At 44.4% G+C, this 10,181-nt stretch overlaps 1 protein-coding gene across 3 annotated transcripts in view; it reads right to left on the reverse strand.

Moving 5' to 3' along the window:
* ZNF451 (zinc finger protein 451) overlaps nucleotides 1-2,823 on the reverse strand; it is a 33,885-nt gene extending 31,062 nt beyond the window's left edge. The window contains exons 1-2 of one of the 3 annotated variants that reach the window (XM_059842679.1): nucleotides 2,537-2,823; nucleotides 1,815-1,898 (exon numbers count right to left, since the gene is read on the reverse strand). In XM_059842679.1, coding sequence (XP_059698662.1) covers nucleotides 1,815-1,895 — 81 coding nt within the window. In that variant the 5' untranslated portion in view covers nucleotides 1,896-1,898; nucleotides 2,537-2,823. Of the gene's footprint in view, nucleotides 1-1,814; nucleotides 1,899-2,137; nucleotides 2,406-2,536 lie in introns of those variants that run through there. The other 2 variants (XM_059842683.1, XM_059842680.1) reach the window with 2 other exon arrangements.
* Nucleotides 2,824-10,181: the final 7,358 nt, after the last annotated feature.

The following is a 10,181-nucleotide window of genomic DNA, read 5'->3' on the forward strand; positions in this document are numbered from 1 at the left end:
CAAGCTATCCTTGTTCACTGCCCAGCTTGAGGAAAAAGAAGCCTACTCAGTCACCATCACAGAATCATAGAATGGTTTGGGTTGGAAATTATCTTGTCCCAGTTCCCCTGTCATGGGCAGGGGCATCTTCCACTAGACCAGGCTGCTCAAAGCTCCCTCCAGCCTAGCTTTGACACTCCCAGGAATGGGGGGCATCCACAACTTACCTGGGCAACCTGCTCCAGTGCCTCACCACCCTTACACAAACTAATTCCTTCCTAATATCTAATCCAAACATACTCTTAGTATGAAGCCATTCCTCCTTGTCCTCTCACTATATGCTCTTGCTAAAAGCCCCTCTCCATCTTCTCTGTAGGCTCCCTCCAGGTGCTAGAAGGCTGCAATTAGGTCACCTTGAAGCCTTCTCTTTTCCAGACTCTACAATCCCAATTCTCTTATTCCTTCCTCGCAGGAGAGGTGCTCCATCCCCCATCATCCTGGTGTCCTTCTGGGCTCACTCCAACAGGTCCATGGCCTTCCTGTGCTGAGGACCCCAGAGCTGGATGCAGCATTGCAGGTGGGGTCTCACCAGAGCAGAGCAGAGCAGCAGGATACCTTTCCTTGCCCTGTTGGCCATGCTGCTTTTGGTGCAGCCCAGGACACACTGGAACTTCTGGGCTGCAAGCACACACTGCCAGCTCATCCCCGACAACCCCAAGTCCTTCTCTGCAGATGCACATGCACACTTCTGCGTATATAATGAACTTCAAACTCAATCAATTTTGCCCAAATCAACCAAAATATTAAGATGACTCAAGAGATAACCAACTACTTATAATTTTTTCCAAAAAACACCTATCCTCCATACTACAGCACCTAAATACCCCTGCAGAAAAAGTCTGTATGTTGAACTTCAGCTTTAATCAAACACCATACAAAATGAGGAGGGGATCTAGTAATTATTCAGCATACTGTTCAAAAATTAGACAAATCTACAAAAAAGCAGCCACTAAAAATACTAGTATCACTGAATCACTTGACCTTAGCAAAATGACTTGTTCCTTCAAGAAAAACATCTTCAGATGGGTAGACATGGTCCCTAAGGACATGGTTTAGTGCTGGGTTAATTGCTGGACTCAATGATCTTAATGGTCTTTTCCAACCCAAACAATTCTATGATTTTATGTAATCCTGCCATCCAGCACCACTTCACTGTGACAGATTGAGACCAGAACATAGGCAACATGAAAAACATTCTGCTTCTCTTGGATATACAACAGATACAAGTGTTTTAAAATTACATTCACATAGAGCATGTCAGCATTAGACTAGGTGTTGTACAATAAAGCACACCTCACAATTTGAGAGGATTGTTAAAGGCCTCTAACATCATCATTATTTCCTTCCTCTTCTAAACTGAGTACAGTGACTTCAAAGAATGAGCAGTGATTTATTCCATTAAGTTTAGAGGGACTAATCATAAAGCAAAATGCTATGCAATACGATTACCAGGAAAGTTACCTACAGTCCCTTCTCACATACCTCACTGATCACTGTAATACCCCCCTCAGCTGCTCAGACACTCAAGACCACATTTTCTCCACAGGACCAACTGACATCAATTTATACCCTTCCAAGAAAGTGCAGAGAAACCTTTAAGATTGAGCTGTTATCTGCCACAAACATTCACAAATTAAATTACCTTTATGTTCAAGAATAATGCTTTACATTGAAATATAATCATCATCAGTCAATGAAGATCCCTCTCCTGTTTACTGGACTACTGAAAGTGTATTTTTTACAAGCAGTGTATTTCCAGTACAAGCTCTACTTACTCCAATGAATTCAATCTCATCTTCACTTCCAGAAGCTGGTGATTTACTCTTGCAAAGGCTGTCAGAGTTATGAGACTCCATTATCTAAACGTAAACAAATCATACAATATAATTTCACTTTTTAACTTTTGCTTAACTATACAGCATTTGCCATTTTATGCTTTCTTTGCCTTTGCAGTCTGTTTTCAACAAGTCTCTATCATCCACCCCTAATTACCAGTGATACCACAAGAGCTGATAAACGACTCTGACTCGAATCCCGCTACTGTATTTTTCCAAATATGCAAAACGTGGTTTTATCTACAAAGCGTGCCAATACCTACACTCCTCCACCAGCCGTAGCTGCAGTGTAGCAGCCCAAGGACATGCCCGAGCCTGAAACCCCAGCAAGAGCCGAGACCCGCGCTCCAGCCTAGCGGCGCTCAGCCACCGACGAGCCGAGGCCGGCCCGTAACAGCTGCGGGCGAGCTCGGGCGGTTTTAGCAGCTGCGGCTGCTTTGGGCCGCTCTAGGAAGGCGGCAGAGGGCTGAGCTTCCTGCTCCAAAACAACGGCGGTGGCTGCGGTGCTGACTCACGTTCCCGTACCGCACGGCCCCGCGGCACACGGCTCTGCGGGCTCCGCACACCGCGCTGCCCGTGCTGCGGCTCGCCGGGCCCCACCCGCGACCACTGCGCCGCAACCGCCGGCCCCGCGGCCCGCGCCGCGCCCCGGCCCCGCTCACCCGCCGCCGGGCCCCGCGGGCAGCAACGCCCCGGCCCGCCGTGTTCCCGCTTCCTCTGCGGCCCGGGGGCGGGGCGAGGGCGCGGCAGGGCTAGCCGGGATCGGGAGGTGCCGCCGCCGCGCCCCGCGTTCCCCATGGCAGGTGCCGGCGCTACCGCGGCAGCACCATGGCGCGGGCCCCACGGCCGCTGCTTCGGGCTCTTTCCTTCTTTTGGGCTCTCTCCTCCTTCCGGCCTCCCCTCGTCTGCCTTCAGATGGGCAACATCCAGTTCCGGCTCGGAGGGGGAAAATTCGCACTTCGCTTCCGGGGGAGGAGGAGGAAGAGAAGGAGGAGGAAGGGCGGCTATTGGGGCTGGCAGCCGAGGGGCGGGAAGGCGGCAAAATCGCCTCTCCGGGCCCGGCCGCTGTCCCGCTGCCGCTGTCTCAGCCGTGCCGTGCCGTGCCGTGCCTGCTCAGCCTGCCAGTGCTCAGCCGCCTCACACGGTGCTCGATCCAGCCCAGGCATCTGCAAAGGTCCTTTGTGAAGATCTTGAGGGAGGCGTTGCCAAGGGCAATGGTGAAGATGTACAATGGCCGTTTCTCCGCTCATCTGCCAGGGGAATCAGTATCACTGAAGTTTGTCAGTCTGGTCAAGCCTGATTTCCCCTTGCTAAAGCCATACTGACAACTCAATGATTTTATTGTCACTGAGAGGCCTTCAAATGGTTTTTGAGATTTGTTGCTTCATTACTTTCCCAGAGATCAGGATGAAGCTGACTGGCCTGTGGTTCTTCCTGCCTTCCTCCTTCCTGCCCTGCTTGAAGGTGGAGGTGGCATTTGCCTTCCTCCAGCCTAAGACACCAGTCCCAGACACCGTGATCCATGAAAGGTAGTTGGGAGTGATCTCACCATGACATCTGTCAGCACCCTCAGTATGTGTTGGTGCATCCTGTTAGGGCCCTTAGACTTAGCATGCATACGCCCAGCTTGCTAATGTATGTATTCCCTGGCTTGATCCTCTCCCACCAAGGGTATATCTTCCTTTCTCCCTGATTTTTAGAGCCTGAATTCGTGAAGGCTGGTCTTGCTAATGAAGACTGAGGCAGGTACTCTGTCACTCACTATATCATCTGTCTCATTTTGCAATGGGCCTACATTTTCCTTAGTCTATGGGGTCGGCTGTCTGTCTCTGCCCCCACACACGCTCAGGATGGCTCTTGCACGCTGGGCTTCAAAAGATGAGTCTGGATGCTAGGTTTTTTCGGTCTTCAGAATTGTTTATTTTTTCTTATCTATAAAGTCCTTTCTCTGCCCGAAGGATCTGACCAGCACGGCAGCCAAAGGCACTCTGCCCACCCCCAAGGCGGTCACATCTTTTATAACAAAAACTACATATATCATATTTACCTTTTATCCCCAATACCTATCATCTTCGTCACTAACTACACCCTCATCCCAGACCAATCCCCAAATGCCAACACCACCCCAGAAGATGGAAGACAGGAAGAAGAAAGAAGAGCTTGGTGGCACGCCCTGATTCCTCCATCTTGCCTCTACAACCCCCTGTACCAAAACCCCAAAATTTGTGATTCACCCTATAATGATATCTTCCCTTCACCATTTACACTTGAGTGATTCTTGCAGGTTCCATTTCTTCATACATCGGTGGCACATCTCTAGATGGATCAAAATCAAGCCACCAAGTGCTTTTGGCAACATTCCAAGACTCCCGAGCCCCCCAAGGGTTTTCTCAATAGCTCTGGACATCAGGAGTGATGTGCTGAGCTCCCACATTAGTCTTCCTTTTGTCACCTGTGTACTTATAGAAGCCATTCTTGTCTTTGACATCCCTAGCTAGATCCAATTCCAGTCATGCTTTATCTTTCCTAACTTCATCACTGTATGCTTGAGCAATGTTTCTGTATTTCTCTGAGGTAAGCCATCCTTGCTTCCATGCTTTTTGTATGCTTCCTGTTTGTGTTAGAGTTTGAGCAGGAATTCCTTGTTCATCTACACAGGCCTTGTGGCATTTTTGGCTAACTTCCTGTTCACAGGAGTGAACTGTTCCTGAGCTTGGAGGAAGTTATCCTTACATATTAACCAGCTTTCTTGGGCCCCTCTTGCCTCCAGGGCTGTATCCCATGGACTCTCCCAGGCAGATCTTTGAAGACACTAAAATTCACTCTCCAGAGTATTGAGCCTGCTTTTTATTCTTCACACTCCCCTCAGGATCTGGAGCTCCACCATCTCATGCTCACTGTAGCCAAGGTTGCCTTGAGCTTTGTATTTCCCACAATCCCTTCATGGGTATAGGTCCAACAAAGCATTGCTCATTATTGGTCCTTGTTGACTCCCTTATGACTTGAACAAAGTTACTAGAAACCTCCTGGATTGCTTATGTCCTGCTATGTTGTCCCTCCAGCAAATATCTGAATGGTTGAACTCCCACATTAGGACCAGGGAATCCCACAATAGGACCAGCAAACACAAGGCTGCTCCTATCTAGAAAAGGACTGGGAGATTTCTCCATTATGGTGTCTCATAGACATTTCTTTGCGTACATTCAAGAGCTGAAGGTGACCTCTCCTAAGCTCCATCTTCTTGATTTTGTGTTCTGTTCCTGCCATATCACCTTATGCTCTTTGCTTTTTTCTCTGTCCATCAATCCCCTAGAAGGCTGCTGGTTACTCTCTCACTTAATTCTTAGTTTAAATCTCTGCTTATGTGGTCATGATCCTACTGGTAAAAATAGCTTTGCCCTGCTTAGCGAGGTGGATCTCATCTCTGTCAAGCAGAATGTGATTTGCAAGCAGGGTCTCATGGTCATACAACTCAAATCCTTGTCACCAACACAGGTTCTGCCAACAAGTATTGACTTGACCTGTCAGTGCCCCCTCACTGCCAGGATGGAGAAAACATCACTCAGACCCCCATGCCCATGATTCTTGCTATTTATCTGCCACTGCTCTCCTGCTTCTTTTTGCCACCCAAAGTAAAAGTCAGTATGAATCATCTTTACTCCATGCCTTGGGTTTGAGTAAGCTGAACAGTGTAAATGTCACCTGTGAATTGTGTGTCAGTATAAAAGAGCTGCTTGCACATACTTCACTGGTGAGTGCTTATCAAATCCTGTAAACACAGGAGAGAAAGAATTCAAGGTTGATTGTTATATTTTGGTGTAATGCAAGAGAATAAACAACTATCAGCAATATCATATCACATACTCTAAGGATAAATTAGTGCACTTATTTTTCTTGAAAACAGTTACTACTGTTAGTATTAAGCCTCTTTCCATACGAATGTAAAAACAGCTTTATGATAGAAGATAGACATATTTAGCTGATAGTTGTATCTACTAGTTATATACTCATTGACAGCTCTATGACTTAATCACTCTTGTTGGAGTGTATAAACAACACTCCTTTGTCTACTTTTATTTCATTATTAAAATAATGGAAATGTGACTGCCTCATAGAAAGTAATTGTTGCTGCCTAAAGTTTAATATTTTGCATTTGTCACTTGAATTTGCTAACAGAAAGTTGATAGCAGTTATTCTGTTTGTAGCTTACATTTGCACTTGATAACTTTTGATTCTTGAGAAGAGATAATATGAGGACCTGTAGTAAAAAGTTACTAGGACAACATGGTGGAATTATATTTCCAAACTCTGAGACCCTATGCAAATGATGATCATTTAAATACGAATTTTTCAGTAGTCATTCATGTAACTGTAAAAGTCTTGAAATGACTAGTTCAAATTTCCTCCTTGTATGTAAACAATACAGTTAAGGAAAAAAAAATTAATAAGGGAGTTGCCATGCAATAATTTCCAATATGCTAACAAAACTCTGAATTCCAAAATTTGTGTATTTCGTCTAATTCCTGTGAAAGAACAGTTCTCAGGCTTTGGGCCAGCTTAGGAATGTTCTTATGCAGAACTTGTTGGGGAGGGTAGGGGAGGTGAGGTAAGGAGAAGTAGGGGCTTTTGTGAGATCTTCATAAGATCTCCAAGTCCAAAGCTCAAATGAAGTCTAGATATCACATAAGATGTGGAAGCTGTTTCAGGACAGACGATCTTTATAAACTCAGTAAAGCTCTCTAGCAAGTAATTCCACATATTCACTATATGCCCTTAATTATAGAATAGGTTTAGATGAAATATTATTAGGAAGAAATTCCTTGCTGTGAGGGTGGCAAAGCACTGGAACAGGTTGCCCAGAAAAATTGTGGATGTTCTATCCATGGAAGTGTTCAAAGTCAGCTTGGATGGGGCTTTGAGCAGCCTGGTGTATTGGAAGATGTCTCTGCCCACGACGGGGGGGTTGGCACTAAATGATCTTTCTTTAAGGTCTTTTCCAACTTGAACAATTCTATGATTCTAATTCAAATATATTTCAACATTTTTGCTTCTCTCCTTGCTCCCTTAAGTGAAACACTGATTGCCTTTATAACCATTGACTTCCCTCTTGTATCAACAGGGCATACTGCCATTTACTCTTGATCTAGAAAATTTAGATATCTGGTGGTTTGGGGTTTTTACTCCTATCTATATACCCTAATAACAGGGGACATAAACTCAATATGCATTGAACTCCCTGATTCATTCAACAGTATACTTTTTCAGTAAGGTTTGTATCCAGTTCTTCACATACCTCAATATTCTTCCCACCTTAGAAAACAAATGCTCTTCTGAGCACTTCATGATAAACAGCTACCAATTTTTTTTCCACTCAAACCTTCAATTAAATCTAATGTGCAGTAATAGAAATAAATAGTTCAAATTATTAGTTTTAGTATTGCTTACCTTTTCAGTAGTAAATCTCCAGTTACTAATTACCATACAGTCTAATACCACTACACCTTGTGTGGCAGCCATCAGTCTTCTCCCATTCTGAGGACTGCAAATGATGTGCCCTCTGTTGCTCAAATCAGAATTTTACACTTTGGAACACCACACATTTACCTATAGCAAATTATTTTTAATGCAAATTTTGGGAGAAGCAGCACTACGCTGGTCTGATGTCCCTTTCTATTCCTTCTGAAGTTTCTAATCTGTGATTATCTAGTCTTTAATTTTGTATTCTCTGAGTTTGTCAGGGTAAATTTTTTCAATTTTGTACCCTTCTGGTCACACTGCAAGAGATATGGCCCTTTTGTTAATGTTATAGTTGTGTAACAGCTATTTATCTCCTTTTATCCTGTGGGATAACATTGTTTCTATACTTTAGTAAGAGGAAGGAACGGTCTTTTTGCAGCTTGATCACTTTTTATCCTTTGGTACAACATTAAAATATCTCCTTTCATTTGTTGTTCCTTTTGTCCAGAATACCCACCTATCTCCCTGGCCCATGCCTGGGAGCAGGTCCTCCACCCTTCCATGAAACTCCTCCTACACTTTTTGTGGTGAGCTGCCAGCCCCACTGTTTTTCCTTTGGCAACTCACCAAGCCAGCAGAATAGAAAGGCACACAGTGCAGCAGGATCTGCAGCGCTGCACCAGCCACAGGGAGAGCAGCTGCTCACCTTCAGCTCCACCTACCTGCCCAAGGGCTTCAACACCTCCTGGAGGGCAGGGCAGCTGCAGCTGTGCCACATCAGCTGCGACAGCTTTAAGGTTAGAGCGCCCTTGTAAGGTGGTCCAACTCCTTCCCCTGTCACCATGATATTTTCTGAAAGATCCCTTCACCAGGATTTCTTCTCCTGGGAAGCTGGGAAGCTTCAGCTTCTCCCTGGTTTGTTGCTTTGGAATGTGATTTGGAGATTGTTTATCCAGCATGTGAATTGTTTTAATTTAATGACCAATCATGGTCCAGCTGTGTCAAAGCTCTGAGAAGTCACGGGTTTTTCTTTATCATTCTTGTTAAGCCTTCAGATGTATCCTTTGTCTTTCTTTAGCATAGTTTTAGTATAGCATATAACAACATAACATAACACAACACAACACATACATAACATAACATAACATAATATCAGCCTTCTGATAACATGGAGTCAAATTCTCACATCTCACCTTGTCCTGGGGTCCTCACAAACATCACACCTCCCCAGGTAAAATGACGAGCTTTACAGAAGCTGGCTTCAGAACAGTTATTAAAGAGAAGAAAAAAAACTAACCTTGTATGTCAGAGTGTATCACAGAGGTGATGTAAGAAAAGGCCCATTAGACAGTGAGGACAATAAAACAGCACTAAGACATAGTAAGGTTTCATTTTATTTGATAGAAAGTCGCTTCAAAAATATTATTAACTATATACATTATTATATATGCTGTACATACAATTACATATACAAAATTTGCATAATAGCAAACATCCTTCTATTACATTTTATAGATGGTAGTTAATAGCATGAAATAGAACTAACATATTTCATACCTGCTTTCATCCTGATCCTATCTACAAGGAATTGTTAGGTGAGAGATGAAAAAGGATAGCAAATCACTTAATTTGTACCCCAGCCCACAAACAAGTCTTTTTCACAGTGCATTCTATTAGCGCCTTGCTCTAGAACAGTTAGATTTGCAGCACTTCCTTTCAGTGGTATTTGGCTGATAACCTTATCTTCAGACTTTTTTTTCAGTGTTCACTCTCATATTATTTCTAATTTATTTCTGTAACTCAGATGTCCTGAAATCCTCCTTAAATCAAGCTAGATTTCTTTTCCAATGTGATTCGTTAGTTGCTCGTTTGCCAGGTCTGAAATAGATTTAGCTAATAGTACGCTCAGTTCTGGGAAGGACACTCAAACAGGAAAGCTATAGTCCCAGGCATTCTCTCCTTCCCACGTCAGCACACTGGAAACCTGAAATCAGTCAGGAAGGAAAAAAAATCATAAAACCACAGGATATACTGTGTTGGAAGGGACCCATCGGGATCATTGAGTCCAGCTCGTGGCCCTGTGCAGGACACCCCAAGAGTCACCATGTGCCTGAGAGCATTGTCCAAACACTTCTTGAACTCTGCCAGGTTTGGTGCTGTGACCACTGCCCTGGGAAGCCTGTATCTTCCACTCTTCCTCCTAAGGCTGTTATAGGTTTTGTGTGACTGCCAGCTGCTTCCTGGAAGAAGTGCTGTCAGATCTCAAGGGCAACTGCCCAGATACTGGGATTTTTCTGGTCCTTGTCCCATGAGGAATATTCTGCCTGTCCATTTTTCTCTAAGCAAGGGGTAGCATACCAAAATCAAAACACAGGGAGTAGAAGCTGGCAACTCTGCCCTTTACTAATTGCTTCCACTGAAGTGTCCTCTATTTCCCCACTGAAGGGACCAGGCACCCTTATCCTATGGACCTAATGGTCAGGGAAGAAGAGGGAGTGAGAGCTGCCAAACCAGCAGAGTACCAGCAGCAGAATCCCTGTAAGAGAATGGCTTCCATAACTAAACAGGCTCTCCTGGAGGACTCTTCCCTGAGCTACAAAGGAACATGGCTTCTTCCATTGTCTTTCTACTTTGAGAGGTAAAAAAGTAACTGCTTCTTTCCTGTGGATATCTTCAAAGTTGTAGTTTCATTGGCCTAGGAAAGTTATTTTGTTTTCCAAGTTAGTAGCAGCCTTAAACATCTATTTTATTTCTTCCTCTCTGCTCATGTCGCCCTGTGCTTTCTACTCCAGTGCTGGCCACAGTCCTCATTTCACTAGGAGATCTGTTTTCTTTCCATATCTCTATATA

Source organism: Haemorhous mexicanus, chromosome 3, assembly GCF_027477595.1.
Source record: "Haemorhous mexicanus isolate bHaeMex1 chromosome 3, bHaeMex1.pri, whole genome shotgun sequence".
Taxonomy (NCBI): domain Eukaryota; kingdom Metazoa; phylum Chordata; class Aves; order Passeriformes; family Fringillidae; genus Haemorhous; species Haemorhous mexicanus.